The sequence below is a fragment of the Heterocephalus glaber genome, unplaced genomic scaffold (assembly GCF_053883595.1).
Source record: "Heterocephalus glaber isolate CG9 unplaced genomic scaffold, H.glaber_assembly_v1.0 deba00001813, whole genome shotgun sequence".
In the NCBI taxonomy this organism is placed as follows: domain Eukaryota; kingdom Metazoa; phylum Chordata; class Mammalia; order Rodentia; family Bathyergidae; genus Heterocephalus; species Heterocephalus glaber.
The window spans coordinates 93,123-109,202 of NW_028258484.1; the positions used below are offsets into that span (position 1 = coordinate 93,123).

The 16,080-nt window shown below is 49.2% G+C and overlaps 1 protein-coding gene across 1 annotated transcript; it reads left to right on the forward strand.

The window, feature by feature from the left end:
• Positions 1–31: 31 nt before the first annotated feature.
• On the forward strand, positions 32–11,577 carry Aldh3a1 (aldehyde dehydrogenase 3 family member A1). Its single transcript, XM_087203910.1, is given in 9 exon segments — positions 32–5,952; positions 6,948–7,179; positions 7,664–7,749; positions 8,030–8,224; positions 9,042–9,188; positions 9,450–9,591; positions 10,193–10,359; positions 10,814–10,913; positions 11,291–11,577. Coding segments are annotated over 9 exon segments (1,602 nt in total). The 5' UTR covers positions 32–5,706.
• Positions 11,578–16,080: the final 4,503 nt, after the last annotated feature.

Sequence of the window (16,080 nt, forward strand, 5' to 3'; positions counted from 1 at the left end):
TGCTCTTTCTCCAAATAAGTGATAAGTAAGTTTCTACTTGTAGAAACTCCTGCCAAACCTGTCCCTATCAGCATTTTATGTTGGCTGGAATTTGGGAGATTCCCAAATGTTTCCAGCACACGTTCACAGACAGCCTCTATCTGCTCATAAAAGCCACTGTGTGTGCATTTTCCTACTGGCAGCTTTTAGGTTCTGGAGGGAGCCTGGGAATCTCATCAGAGGCTCTCTATTTATTTATCCTAGCATCAAGGGACCCTTCTAACTTACCTCAAAGCTCACCTATGATGTATCTCAGTAAATTCATTATGAATTGAAAATATGCTAAGCTAGGGCTGAAGGTATAGTTTAGTGATAAAGCACTTGCCTGGCATGTGCAAGGCCCTGGGTTCCATCCCAAGGACTAAAAAAAGAGAAGGAAACAAAAGAAAGAAAAGGAAAGAGAGCAAGGAGGGAGAAAGAGGAGAAAGAAAGAGAGAGAGAGAGAGAAGGAAGGAAGGAAAGAAAGGAAAGAAAGAAAAGAGAGGAAGAGGGAAAGAAGAAAAGAGAGATAGGGAGAGAGAGAGAAAAGGAAAAGGAAAGAAAGATGGAAGAAAAGAGAAGGAAAGAAGAAAAAAGGAAGGCACAGGGCCCAGCATAGAGAGAGAAGAAATCTTACATTTCACTGCCTCCCCGAAAAGGATCAAATTCAAAATCTGAAGTATGGTTTCTACTGAATCTGTGTGCATCACTTCCACACCATCCTAAAGTGAGCAAGTCACTAAGTTGAACCCTTGTAAGTTGGGGACTGTGCAGGCTCAGCACAGCTTGTCAGCTCCCTCACCTGCTGGTGGCCTGACCCCTATGTCAGACTCATAGTCTCAGTTTAGGGTTGACAGCTGGGCTGCCTCCTCCAGATTTGTGCCCCAGGTGTTCCTGCCTGCTCCGACCCTTCATATCCCTCCTGCCTTCCTCTCCACTCAGAACAGAGAGGGAATCTTCAAGACTTGCTGTCTTCTTCCCTTCTACCTTAAAAAGAAAGTCATTTTTCTGTCCCAAAAGCGATTTCTAATCTAAGTGTTCCTTGAAACATGAACAAATTCCATTTTCATTTATTCAACACATTTTTTTTTCTAGGTATAGATGAATTTGTTGAAAATCATCTTGCTAAATGATAAATTATTTCTCAGACCCCACCCAGCACCAGCAGCTGCAGGATAATTGGTACCTTAGGCTACTTCCGTACTGCTGAGGCCTTCCTATGTGCCAGGCACTGTGCTAAATGCTGGGGATATGGTAATGAACAAAATGAGATCACTGCCTTTATGGAAATTCCAGTCCATGGAGGGACAAGAGGAGAAGAAAACATCAAAATAGTTACACCAACGAAGATTTGACTGCAAATTTTATCAGGTTCTTGGAAGTGAAGAAAGTATTACTGGGGGGAATGGGGGCAGATAAGGTGAGATCTGAACATGAGTAAGTGTAAGGTTACTGCTGAGTAGAGGGAAAATTGTCCCAGGGAGAGATGATGGCATGTGCAAAGGCCCTGAGGTAGGAAATCCCCAGCCCACTCAAGGAATGCTAGTGGACTAGAATGTAGTGAGAAAGATATGAAGTGGTATGAGATGAGCCTTGTAAAGAAACCAAAAGTCAACACATGCAGGGACTCAAACACCATGGGATTTTCTTCCCTAAGACAAACAAGAAGCCAATGAGGGATGTGAATCTGTGGGGAGACATTCTCAGGAGTTCATTGTCTAAATATTCCTCTGTTAGCCACTTAGAAAAGGTATGACAGAGCAAGCAGGTGGCAATGACAGTGGCCCACAAAGAAGAGAGAGCCCAGGTCAGGATGAGGCAATTAGGGATGGATTTTCAGGGTTTATGAAGATTAAAATCTAAAAACAGGTATCTGCAAGACTTTATATTACAGCCCAAGCTATGCTACAACTGAAGCTTTTTCTTTTTCTTTTTTGTAGTGCTAGGGATCAAGCCCAGGTCCTCCCACAAGCTGGGCAAGTCCTCTGCTGCTGAGCTACAGGCCTGCCCTGTGCTATATGCCTTTATATCACTGGCAGTACAGTACTTTCATTTATACCAGTGTCACCACAAACACAAAGTGTTACTATGGCCATAGTGTCACCAGATGATAGAAATTTTTCAATTCCATAATATTCTTAAGGAATCACCAGTACATGTGTGGTTGTGGTTATGCAGCACATGAATGCACACAAATAGTATGTCAGAGTGATATAAACGTCTGGTGGTGGAGTTTAACATGGCATGTGAGCAGGGGCATGTGGGTGGATAAATGGTGCAGAACACTAGCATATAGGGAGTGGGAGGGCCAAGAACCCTCCCCTCATAGGCCATGGTGGGGACTTGTGTCTATCCAAAGGCTGGTAAACAGCCTACTGGTGTGTAGGGATGGCAGGAAGAGTCTGGTAGGAAGAGGCTGAGAACCTAGTGCCAGGGGAGGTGTGAGAAGTGATTGGTTGTAGTGTTCTGTGCTTGCCTCCACCCCCAAGGTGTGTGCAGAGCCAGAAGCCCTGTAAACATTTGTTAAACCACAGAGACTATGCGGGGGAGATTCCTGGCAGTTCTCACTGGACCTGTCCCTCTTTCTGCCAGGTAGTAGGGGAACATGCTGATCCATGCTACAGTGGGGACCCCAGAGAAAACTCCAGCCTGCAGGTTGGGGTCTCTGCTTTAGTGGGGCCAGGGCACCTATGCATATGGTGAGGACAGAGGAGGCTGTGAATTTTGGGGGTGCATTTTTGGGGCGCTGTGTGCATGGTCCCATGAGTCCTGGCTCACCTGCTGTGAACCTTACATAAGAAGGAACTGGGAGAACAGCATCTGACAATCAGCATCTTGGGAAATTTGGAAGAAGTTCACACCAGGCTGAATTAGTAAGCGGCCCCCACACCCAGGGAAAACACAGAACTCCCTTTGGGGATTGGATGTGAGCCCTGCCCAAGCCTTCACAGACACATTTTCCATTTCAAAATAAAACAAAAACAGACAACCCAAAACCTAATCCTCAAAACCCCAGCTGCAAAAAAAAACAACACAAAACCCCAGCTTCAGGGAGCAGAGGTCTGGATTATGCTTCACCCCATATTTGCATATTGTTTTTTCCTTGTCATGCAAACTTCCTGGGCAGGGGCTCCAAGAGGGCCAAGTGGGAGGGAGGAAGCATTCTTAAATATGACCCATCTTGGCTCTGGCTTACTTCAGGAGCCCTAGCCACTGAGAGAGGCTGTGCTGAAGGTAATCTCTTCCCTCTGCCTCCTTTATTTTCCCCTGGGTGGGAGTACCTAGACAGAGTCTGCACTTAGAGCAAGATCCCTTAGGTTCAAAATCCACCCATCTCTGAAGGGAGCTAGTCCCAGGGGCATCATCTCCTGAGCATCCTCCTAGTTGAGTGCACTAAGGGTCTGAAGCTGGATTTCTGATGGCTTTTTCATCCCCTTCCTGCCCCAGGAAGCTGAGATCCCAGTGAGCTGCAGGGCAGAGGGACCAAAGAGGCTTTGAGTGAGAGGCCTTGATGTGCCATTAGGGCCCTTTGATCTCCCAAAAGCCATCAGGGATGAGTAGCTAAAGGGATGCACTGCAGATAAAGATGGAAGTGGTCTCAGACCTTGACTTTGGCACTCAACAACTGCAGAACTAAAGACGGCATTAAATGGTTTTCAGCCTTGCTTTCTTCATCTGTGAAGTAGATTCATAAATGGGAACTACTACAGAGCTTCTTGAGGACCAAAGAGGAGGCTGAGGGGGAGCCCAAAATGGGACATGCCTGAGGGCAGAGCCAAAGTGGTCACCAGTGAGGGGGCATGGAGAGATCCCAAAAGCAAGGCCCAACCTATAAAGCAGTCTGGCTCCAGGAGAGGAATTCCAGCTCTTTCCATAGCTGCTCCCATCTAAGTGCCAGGCACGTTTGCAGGTGCTTTGTGTCTCCATTGATCTTTCAGTAACTCTGAAGCAGATGAGGCCTAGGAACTATCCTTCCCAGAGATCACAGTTCTGAGTGATGATGCTAGGGTGTGAGCCCAGCCCAGTCCCACTCACAGAGGCTCTTTCCTGCTGGATCACCTGCTTTGATGGCCAGTGATAGAGACTGTGGCCCTGGTCTGATCATATAGGCTCAGCAGGGAATCAGAGAACAGTCCTGCAGGGCTACATGCCTGCGGTTGTGATCAGCAGGAAAGCCTTGCCTATATGCTGGCAAAGCCAAGCAGTACCAGTGAGGGGGTTCTTCCAGCCCCCTGTCAGGTTGGAGGGAGGATGCCATGCCATATCCAAGCTTGGAGCACCCTGGGTGCCAGCAGGGTTCCTCTTTGCTGTGCAGAAAGTCTGGTGCTGGAGCTGGAGTCAGCACCTCATGGGGAAGGGAGGCAGTGGAAGGAATCAGAAATCAAAAGTCAACCAGAATCATGTACTGTACCTATATATAGGGTTTGGAGTAATTTTTCTTTTTGAAAATGGAATTAGCAGGGCCAGGGATTTAGCTCAATGGTTTCACCAACTGCTGTGCAAGTGCAAGGACCCAAGTTCAATCCCTGGTACCAAAAAGAAAAAAAAAAAAAAGAAAGTGGAATTAGCTTTATTTTTTATGATGTTAAAAGTTATCATATATGCAGCATATATGAATAACTCTGGATACACACATGCGCGCGGATGCATGTGCGCGCGCACACACACACACACGCCTAATACCCAGGTTGTTCCATTCTTATCCTGACAGCACGGGATATATCTGCAGGAGGCAGAGCTTGTGAACATGCTTAATAACTATCTCATGCCTAAATACTGCACAATACGCCATCACACGGCCACAGCACAGCTTGTTTAAGCTGCCTCGTACCCATGGACCTGTAGGGACTTCCTGGTACTTCTCTGTTACATATCAACTGTGGCGACTTTCTTATTCATGAATATTCAGGAACACTGTAATTACTAATAACTCCTGGATATGGACCTCCTGCATTACGGACAAAGGTTTGGAAAGGCTTTTCCTAGATTCTGCCCAATAGTCCCCAGAAGAACCATCGAAATTTGCCTGTATGTTTTCTTGTGCCAGTAGCAGGAATCACCTCCACATTTTGCACTGAAACCCAAAGCCCACTGAGGCCTTTGCTGGCACTAGGTGTTAGCATACATTGGTTTAAAAACAAAGTCTGATCCAGCTCTGCCAAGTCACCAGTACAGTGGCTTGGACTAAAAGGCTTTGCAGGTATTTGAGTGCTGGCTTTTCTTTAATCAGTTTGGGTGTGGAATCATGACAGATGTTCATACATTGAATTTGGAAAGTGGGTGGCTGAGCTCTTGGAACGTTTGTCTGGGAATGTGTCATAAGCTTTGCAAACAGGTAGATGCAGGAGTAGGCCTGGAAAGATGCCAGGAAGGGCCCTGCCCCTGGCACACTACCAACCCATTCTGAATGGTTATGCTTAGGATCCCCGTCCCTGCTCCTCTAACACACTGCGGAGTGTCATCTGCTCCGAGACATACCAAGATACCAGAGGGACCAGACGTCAGAAGGAAAAAAAAAAGGAGGGGGCGGGATGTTCCAGTGGGAATTCCATTTTTCCTGGCTCTTCCGATAAAATTAATGCTGCCAGGGTGCAGTGAGAGCGAACGAGTGACAGGGCAGAGGCAGAGCGCAGGTCCCAGAGATGCGACCCAACCAGTTGCGAGGTGCTCTCCTTTTCCCCAGATACCATGAACAGGATCAGCGAAGTGGTGAAGCAGGCCTGGGCCGCCTTCACCTCCGGTCAGACGCGCCCGCTGCAGTTCCGGATCCAGCAGCTGGAGGCGCTGCAGCGCACGATCAAGGAGTGAGGGCCGGACATCACTGGCGCGCTGCCGGCCGATCTGCGCAAGGTTTTTGCTCCGCTAAGGGGGCGGCCGCTGCTTGGGAAAGAGGGGCAGAGATGCGACATGAATGGGGATAGTCGTGGGATGCGTGTTTGGCATCTGTTGCTTTGTGCGAGTACTTTACAGAGGCCTGCGTTTTGCCCCCCAAAACACTGCTTCATGAGCGTGAAACAAAGGAGAAAATGAGGCTTGGAAAAGATGAGGAACAACTTGGGGATCTCCCAATCCATCAAGCCCCAAGATGGGGCACATGACCCTTTCCTTTGCCACTGCTCCCCACTGTACCCAAGCAGATCCCACTGTTAGGCAAGGCACGCCTTTCCCCGCCACCTGTGAGCTTCTCCCTCCTGGCCTGGCTTCTTCATGCAGCTGCAGCATTAGGCCCCCCATTCTAGCCATCTTCTGCCCACATGACACCCAAACTTCTGGTCCTGTCATCCTTCACCCTCAGCTCCACCTAGGAGCCCTGGCTGCCCACATCAGGAAACAGCACAGCTGCTCCCCCGCCCCACCAGAGGGCACCTGTTCCCCATGGCCCCCTCCTTCCCTCCCTGGCTGCTCCATCTCTTTTCTGAACAAAATTACACACCTACAAATTCACAAACTTGCCACCTTGTTGCCAGCAACTTACCTGAACCTGCTTCCACCTTCCCCTTGTCCGGGAGAAGAGAAGCAGTGTCCCTTCAAGGTCCAGAGCTTGGGAGCCCACTGCTCACCCACCAACTGCTCTTGTGCGTCTGTGTTTTTTCTAATTTCTCAAGACTTCCCATATTAAAATAAAAACAAGAAGAAAATTCTGTGTTTTAACTTCACAGGCAAAGTTCATGAAAAATGTGTAAATTTGCTGTCTGCACCTCCTCTCTCCTCACGCCTGGCTGCTCCAGGAGGCCCTGAGGCCCCTAGCAGTCCCATCACCCCAATGCTAATCCTGAGCTCTACTTCCCTGTGTCTCTTCTCTGGCTGGCCTGGGAACTGTGGTGAACAGCCCAACCAACCCTGGCCACCAAGCACTGGAGGCTCCCTGCTCATGTCCTGGCTACAGTCTTGGCAGGGTGCCCTGGCTCACATGGCAGCCTCATCTGTAGAATGAATGGACCACCTACTATGAGGAGATGGTGTATGTCCCGGAAGAGATTGAGCACATGATCAAGAATCTCTCTGAGTGGGCTGCAGATGAGCCTGTGGAGAAGGCTCCCCAGATGCAGCAGGATGAGTCCTACATCCACTCAGAGCCCCTGGGTGTGGTCCTCATCATTGGTGCCTGGAACTACCCCTTCAACCTTATCGTTCAGCCCATGGTGGGCGCTATTGCTGCAGGTACTGCAGATTCCACTCCAGGAGGGGCTCAGCCCTGTGCGAAGAGGGGTGTGCAGTTGGGGTCCAGTTTGACAGGTCTGGCACAGGAGGCTGCAGGGACCAAACCATTTAGCCAGGCCTCCTGGTGCCCAAAGCCAGTCAGGCAAAGGTGTTCACATGGCATGCCTCTCCCTGCCCATGGTGGGGACTGCTTTCAGATAATATGGCCCAGGAGGGGCAGCTCTGCTCTCCCAACCAGGCCAGAGAATCTCTGCTACTCCTTTCCCAACCTCCCAGCAACTACACGGAGAGATGGTGCAGCCCTAGAGAGCATGTATCCCTGTGTGTGTGCTGTGTTGTTCCTGTGGTCTATGCCCATGTGCCAACAACAGTTCCTTCCACTCATCCAAGGACGCAAATGGGGGACAAGCTCCAGGCTTGGTCATTGAGATAACAGAGCTGGAGGCAGGGCATTAATGTGGCCCTGAGTCTTCGTACTCTTCAGGGAATGCAGTGGTCCTCAAGCCCTCAGAGCTAAGTGAGAACATGACGAATCTGCTGGCCACCATCATCCCTCAGTATCTGGACAAGGTGAGGTGCACTCCAGGGCTCAAAGATGATTGCTGGGGGCCTGGTCTTTGGAACTTGAGAACTAGTGAATTCTTGCATCTAAAGGCCAAGCCTCAGGAGTGTAGCCCCCAGCTGCTGCCCTCTCCCATCAGGATGACAGAGCCCTGAGCCAGGAGAGTGGTCCGGATGGCAGGGGCCAGCCAGGGTGGGTGGGGGTGCCAAGCTGCCATGTCAGCCACTGTCCACCCTGCCATGCAGAAGTGAGGTTTTCGCTGAGGCTCCCTCTCTTCTTGCTTGGAAGGATCTGTACCCAGTGATCAACGGGGGTGTCCCTGAGACCACAGAGGTGCTCAAAGAGCGATTCGACCACATCTTGTTCACGGGCAGCACAGCTGTAGGGAAGATTGTCATGGCAGCTGCTGCCAAGCACCTGACCCCCACCACACTGGAGCTAGGAGGAAAGAGCCCCTCCTACGTGGACAAGGACTGTGATCTGGTGTGGCCTGTCAGTGAGGAGACTGGATTTGCCAGGGCTGCAGAGGCCATTCAGTCTGCCAGTGCTGCAGTGCTGCTCTAAGTAGCATACTCAGTCCCTGCCCCCACAGAGCCTGCATGCATTGGCAGAAGCTCCAAGGGTGGTGGGAATTGGGGGGACCTCATTCACAGAAAAGGCACAAGGAGTCCAGGAAATCTTCCAGGAGGGGGAGAGCTCCAGGTGGAACTCTGATGCTTACACCTCACTGGAGACCTAGTGCTCCAAGCAGAGGCTGCAGGAGAAGAAGGTGTGAGGCATTTGGTGCCCCAAGAACTTCACCAAGTGTAGCCCTCTGCTAAGGCAGGGATCACCTGAGGTCTAGACAGCATGACCGGCAAGAAGGGCCACTGTCACTTAGGGTCTTAGGACTTTTATCTGGGCCTCCCAACCCTATCCAGGGGTCTGGCCACTTGTGTACCCCATGAGGGGTACAAGTTAGGAGATGCAAGTAGACAATTCACCCAGCCATACGGGATGATTCTAATCATACTGTGATCAGAAATGCGCAGAGCCCATGTGTCCCAAACATCTTCCAGAAATTCTCCATCTGTCACACATGAGGTTAAGACATGCAGGCTCCCAAAGCCCCCTGTGGGGAAAGGAGGGTCCTGGTCTGCTCAGTGCAGTGTCTGGGGGTGAGGGGCGGCTTAGGACTCAACGGTGGCAGCTCACAGCCTGCAGCTCCCACTAATGGGCAGGTTCTCCTCCAGTACTAATTCCACTGTACCTTGACCCGGAGCACAAATACATGTTCTCGGGGAGCTCCCTGTGGCTCGAGGACTGTAGCTCACTTGGCAGTTTTCATAGATGCATCGCCTGGGGAAAATTCATGAACAGCGGCCAGACCTGTGTGGCCCCTGACTACATTCTGTGTGACCCCTTGATCCAGAACCAAATCGTGGAGAAGCTCAAAAAGTCACTGAAGGTGAGTAAGGGCCCCAGGGGCTGCAAGGGAGAAGCTGTAGGCATGTAGGGCTGAACATGATGCCACAATAGACATCAGGATTTAAGCAAATACTGGATTTTTTTCTTCTGGTCATAAAAAAGGATATACATTCACTGTGGGTGACTTGGGAAAGATTAAAAAGCATAATGGAGATAAAGGACTATCCCTGTCATCATGTGTCCAGGAAGCCTCAGCCATGACAAAAGTCCACGTCCTTTCCTGAAACCCATCTTTTCTGAGGAGTTTTATGGGGAAGATGCCAAGAAGTCCCATGATTATGGAAGAATCATCAATGCCTGACACTTCCAGAGGGTGATGGGCTTGATTAGGGGCCAGAAAGTGGCTCATGGTGGCACTGGAGAAGAAGCCTCCCGCTACATAGGTATGTGCCTTCCCTCACTGCCTTGCCTGCCCTGGCTACCAAGGTCCTGGACAAGTTTGCAGTAACTGAGCACAGATACTTGAGAAGTAGGCAAACCTCTGTAGCAACAACATAAATCACTTTACCAGTGGGCCTGGGGTTGGCCCTGGGACCCTCAGCAGGCAGGGGCTGAACGTGGCTTCTAGGATGCCCAAGGCCCCCTCCCACAAGGCCAGAGACAAGGATGTCATCTCTTCCCATCTCTGTGCATCAGATGAGAATAGCAGAGGCCACAAGAGCCCCAGGTGGCCAAGATGTGAGGTACCCCCAGTGCTTAGCCCCAGGGGTCACCAGATATGGCCCATTTGGCCCCCAATTTGTTGAGGAGACAGATAAGCTCCAGGAGGGACCCAGGTGGCCGGCAGATTTGGAGATCACTCCTCCCATGCAGGTTAAACCATAGTTGTTCCCATAGTCTGCTACAGAAACCTAAGATGGGTGGAGGCCATGGAAAAACCTCTTGGGCCTCATTCCGCTCACTAAGCCTGGGCAGCTTCTTGTGCAAAGAGGTGAGGGCAGGAGCTAGATACACAGAGTAACTCTGGCTCATTTCCTCCCTCAGCCCCCACAATCCTCATGGATGTGGACCCTCAGTCCCCAGTGTTGCAGGAGGAGATCTTTGGACCAGTGATGCCCATTGTGTGTGTGCATAGCCTGGAGGAAGCCGTTCAGTTCATCAACCGGTGCAAGAAGCCGCTGGCTCTCTATGTGTTCTCCAGTAATGACAAGGTGGGCTTTTCCCAGGGCCCTGGCTTCCCAGGTCCAACACTCACATACAGACAGGATCCAGGGGGCCACAGTGCTGGGCTCAAATTGCAGCTTCCCTGTTCATCAGCTGTGTGACCTTGAGCAAGTCACTTAACCTCTCAGAGCCTCTTTGGAAAGATCAGGACAGAAGCATCCCTTGAGAGCTTTGAATGAAGTGATAATCAACACAGTGTCCTGCTCACAGTCATCTGAGCTGTTATTCTTATTATTTCACTGTGAGGTCCTGAGGGTCATGTGGTATGGGGCAAGGGGGTGGCTGGAGATAGTGACTGTGGCTGAGGATGCAGGAGCTGGTGGCTGGGGCTCTGTCTCCACCAGCTTGGTTCTTGTGGCTCTGGGACATAGTCGCACAGGGTGGGAGGCTGGGGCACCTCCTGAGCAGGAGTGCAAGGCCAGCAGCTGGGTCTCAATGTAGGTGATTAAGAAGATGATTGCAGAGACCTAGAGTGGTGGGGTGACAGCCAACGATGTCATTGTCCACATCACCATACACTCCCTGCCCTTTGGGGGCGTGGGTGAGTCTGGAGCTAGGCTCACTGCCACCTGCCTCCCTCCTGGGGCCCCTGGGGCTTGACAAACCCACAAGGGGATTCAAGAGGGCCTGGAGCATCCAGGGGCCTCAGACTTCCTCTGACCCTCCCGTTTGTGCCTCAAGCCTCTGCCTCTGAGTCCCATGAGATCTAGAACTCACCTGGTGCACAGGCCTGTTTCACAAAGGTCCCACTCCAGGTGCAAGTAACCATTTAGTGATGTAGTTGAGATTAGATTCTTCCTGGGCACTCTTTTATCCCCACCGTAGATGTTCTGGTGATCATGGTAGGGATCAGTCACCTCCCATGAGGGTGTAGGTCCAACTGGCATGGGCTCCTTGCCCTGAGCGGCTCCTCCACAGAGCACAGTGGCATGGGGGCCTAGCATGGCAAGAAGAGCTTTGAGACCTTCTCCCACTGTCGTTCCTGCTTGGTGAGGTCTCTGCAGAATGATGAAGCCCACAAGGTCAGGTGCCCACCAAGCCTAGCCAAGGTGAGAAGCAGGAGGGGATGTCAGAGAGAGTGGGCTGTACAGGACATCGGCAAGTCCCTGGTGCTCACTGCCCCCTCCCTGTCCTTCTGTAGATGCCCCAGCATTGAGGAGGCTGCTCCAGTTGACCCATCTGTGCTTGCACCCGCTGTGGGGTGAGACACCCTTGCTGACTTTCCATGTCCATTGGAGAACTACTCCTGGAGTCCCTAACCCTGGCCTCTTGTTCCTCTCTGACTTGTGCATGTCCCCGACTCCCAGATAGACCCAGGCCTCACCTCTCTAAGTGCCCCCTTTTCTAGACACAAACCAATAAAGCTTTCTGAGTGAATAGTCAAATGATGTATGTGATGGTTCTTTTTCATGCTGTACCGACCAATCCTGTCTAACCTGAATTCACTGCCTCTCAAGGCTTGGTCATTCTGATAAGCCCATGTAGACCCCGCAATGGCCCCATGCCAACCTACAGGGCTTCAAGGCAGGAGGCCTTGGTGTCAGGGTGATATCTTTCTTCCATTTACACTTTGGGATGTCAGCTCCATTCCTGGTTTGTCCAACCAAAGAGAAGCCAAGGAGGCCGAGCCTTAATGATAAAGTGGCTCCAGACCCACAGACAAAAAGCTCTTCTCAAATCAGACGTGGCTTCTATGGCAGGGGTCACTCCACAAGACAGCACAGTGGTCAACAAGAAGCCCCTTGCTGTTGTCAGAGTACAATTCATGGGGCAAAAGGACAGGAAGCCCTGTCAGCATCAGGACCTTTGGTGTCCTTGCCACCTGTTAGGTATCCTCTTGTCCCTGGCTCTAGCCTCGGGGCCTTGAGGACCCAGCCCAGGGTCCAGAGAGGGAAGTCTGAGTAGAGCAATGGTCTGAGGCATTGAATGCAGCAAGAGCCAAGAATCAACCCGATGTGACTGGGCTGGTGACTGGGGCAGAATCCTGTGGGCAGGGCCTACCCTGCCAGGTGCTCTACATAGACCCTCCTGGCATCATAGAAGCCACCTTTGTGCAACTGGGCAGTGCATCTGTGGATGAAGGCACAGCAGCCCCATGCTGTCACCAGCTGCCCCAGGTCTTGCCTCTGCCATGACTGTACCTCCTCCTGCACTGAACCAGGTGTTAGTGCTCCTAGCAAAGGCCTCTGATCCACCTCAGAGCCCTGCTTGCTGGTGTGGACGCTCTTCTCTCCTACACCATTACCCTTTCTGTACTGGCCCTGTCTTCATCCCTAGAACCTCACACCTTATGTTTAAAACTCCAAGCCCCGCCCCCAGCAACCCAAAGACCCCTTTATCTGTTTTTTGTGCTTCCCTCCCTCCAGTGAGAGGCAGAAAGTAAATTACTCTTCATTATTTGAAGGCAGTGATATGATTTCCCATTTGCACCTGTGACTTACTCTACAAATATGCACAGAGGTGAATGGCACCAAAACCAGGATCCTCTCATAACCTGCTCCCCTCCTAGTTACTGTCTCATTTCTCTACTTTCCTTCCTAGTGAGACTCAACTGAGTGGTGTCTGTCCTTGCTTCCATGTAACACAAAGACCACCACAGGGCAAGATGACAAACTCCTGAATCCTTACCCTGTTACTCATTAAAAGCTTCATTTGTGTTTTCTTCTGAGGTAGTCAGGTATTTAGAAGCCTCTTTTGCTAAAAAAAAATTAGCCCCATTCTGGGCTGTCAAAGTCTGCTGGGAGCCAGTGCAGAAAGCTCATCTCAAGCAATTGCCCTTATAACTTTTATTTAGGAGAGGGTAGGAGAGGGTAACTTCCAGTAGGCACCTCCCTACATGTTGCAGAGCTACTTCCTATTATAAAAACACAAGAAGTCTGTTCTTCCTTTAGATAAAGCCAATTAGTTAGCACAAATGGCCACTTTGGTTCCCAGGTACAGTTCGTATTATTCTGCCAAGGCTGGGTAACAAAATAGTACAGACTGGGTGGCTCAAACAGCAGTTTTCTCACAGTTCTGGAGGCTGGAAATCTGGAGGTTGGTTTCTCCAAAGGCCTCCCTTCTTGGCTTGCAGACAGCTGCCTTCTCATTGTATCTTCACAGGATCTATTATTTGATTAGGCACATTCTCTTTGTCTCCATATATCCAACTTCACTCTTTCTCAGGGCTACCATAGGACTTTAATCACCTGTTTAAAAGCCCTTGTCTCCAAGTACAGTCACATTTTGAGATACCAGGGTTTAGGATTTCAGCATATGAATTTAGGGGTGGGAAGCAACACAATTCAGTTCACAGAGTCAGGATAAACCATGTGTGACAAATGATGTTGTTAATCCTCTTACTTGAGGACTATTGTTTGTTTGTGTTTTTTTTGGTACTGGGGATTGAACTCGGGTCCTTCTGCTTGTGAGGCAGGCGGCAGAACCACTGAGCTAAATCCCCAGCCCGAGGACTATTGTTTATCTTCAAAACACATGTATTGGGTTATACCTGCTTGGCTATAAGGGGATGAGATTTCTTTCTGTCTTTGCAAATGCTTAACAGATTGACTTGATGCTTGTTGAGTAAGTAAACCATTTTCTTTCTTTGCTACCTTTGTGGAAAGTTTCCTGGGTTGGAGATTTTTATTTTAATTGTATTTCCTAACACAATGAAAGAGTTCTAGAAATGGCACACCAAAATATGCCACTTCAGTATGCTGATAAGTTCAAAGTAAGGGATAGAACAATGAGCTGCACATAGTGCATGCTTAATAAATACTTGTTGAGTAAATTAATAAGTGAATGTGTTTGTGGTATCACTGGTGTTTGGTTGCTCTGACTCTCCTCACCTCGTGCCATCATCACATCTACAATTACATGATTTTAAATGATAACAAGATCTGTATAAGCCAGCTCTGTGATGAAACAGCCCTGAAATCTTTTTTTTTTAAATTTTTGCTTAAATCCTTTTATTGGTACATTTTAGGTAGGGAAAAAATAAGAACCAAGATACAGCCCTGAAATCTTAAACCTTATTAACAATGAAGACAATGTCCTAATCAACAATGATGTGTCCTGTTGTTCTCATCAAAACCACTTGGGGCCCTTCCAAGTTGAGGGTCTCACAAGCAACACCCTAAAAAATGACAACTGTCCCCAGCCAGAGGTAGGAGAAAGGAGAGAACCTTGGCTGGCAGCCTTGTCTTCTCTACCCCCACCCCTTCATGGCCCTGTATCTTGAAGGTGTGAACCTATTAATAGGTTAGGAATCTAAGGCTTGGGTGTGATGTCACTTGGCCAAGGTCTGACTGTACCAGTCACAGGTACTACAGCTCAGGAGCAGCTGCTCTTTGCTGACACCACAGTGGCTCCTCATCAGGAGATGTTGACAGAGCTGGACATGTTCAGCTTCTAGAAGAGAAGGCTTTGCGTTCCAAGGGAGACACCTGTGTGTTCCAGAGGGAGGAATTCGAGCATATGGTACCAGTCACAATTGTCTCTCTTTTTTCTCCTCTTCATTCTCCTTTTCTTATTTACTATTACTACAATACAATATAAACTGTTTTATTCATAAAGTCCCAAACCTAACCTTTTCTCAACCTGTCCTATTGCCAGGTTACAGTTGAACTGAAAACAACTGGGAAAAAAACTTGGCCTAGCCCCCGCACCCTGAGTCAACCTACTTGATTGTTCTTTCCATTACACAGATTAAGGAATAGGCTAAAAAAATTACAATGAATCAAGGCTTCTAAACAATAACTGTTCTTCAAAACATAAATGACCAAGAATAGTCCCAACTCATATGATACCAGGGAGCACAGGTGACATTTCCGGGTTTCCCACCACAGTCTGCTCCACACTGCAAAGTGCACAGAATTCACAGTGACATCCCAACTCACAGCAGAGGTGCCACAGCCTTCTCGAATCATTCTTCAATTCCTTTGTCCGCTTGCCTCTGGTGTTTAGAGTCTCACAAATATTTTGATTTTGTAATCATCATTTCTTCCAAGTTACAAATTAAAACACAAAGTTTCAATCCATAAAAGGCTTTCCATCTTTCTTACATTTTGTTAGTACCCTTTATCCTTTGCCATTGCTATAGAATAGAAAGGAGTATTTCATCCATTATTTGTTCACTCAACAAATGTTTATTGAGTGAACTTCTGGGGATGGTTGTGAAAGAAATGAAGTGCTGTACTTTTGAGGAGCTTATAGTGATTGGAGTGTTTAGTTGGGTTAGACTGTGTTATGTTCCCATAACAAGCTCAGCTCAAAATATTGTTTACCCATCAGGAGGTTGGTGGGGCTCTGCTTCACAAAGTCAACCAGAAAATCCACCATCTCCATTTAGGGATAGGGAGTTCACCCAAGCAGGGGAAAGAAGACCTGAAGGGGTACATCCAGGGCACTTCCACTTGGACCCCATTGACCGGAGCATAGCCCACAGGGCTGAAAAAGTGCTAGGAAATGGAGAGAAGCAATCATTATTTGTTAGGCAACAAATGTCTCTCCCACGTGGGCAGAGAAAGACAACAAACGTATGGATAAACAGACAAGAAAAATAACCTTTTCAGTGCAGTGCTGTACAGAGAGTGGAGAATTTGCTACATGTATAGATGACCAGCTGAAGAGCTGATACGGGCCATGTACCCCCAACCACAGGTCCCTGGGCACAGGCTCTGACCCTTCCCCCACTACTGCAATTGCAGGCAGGCTTCCTTCCCATC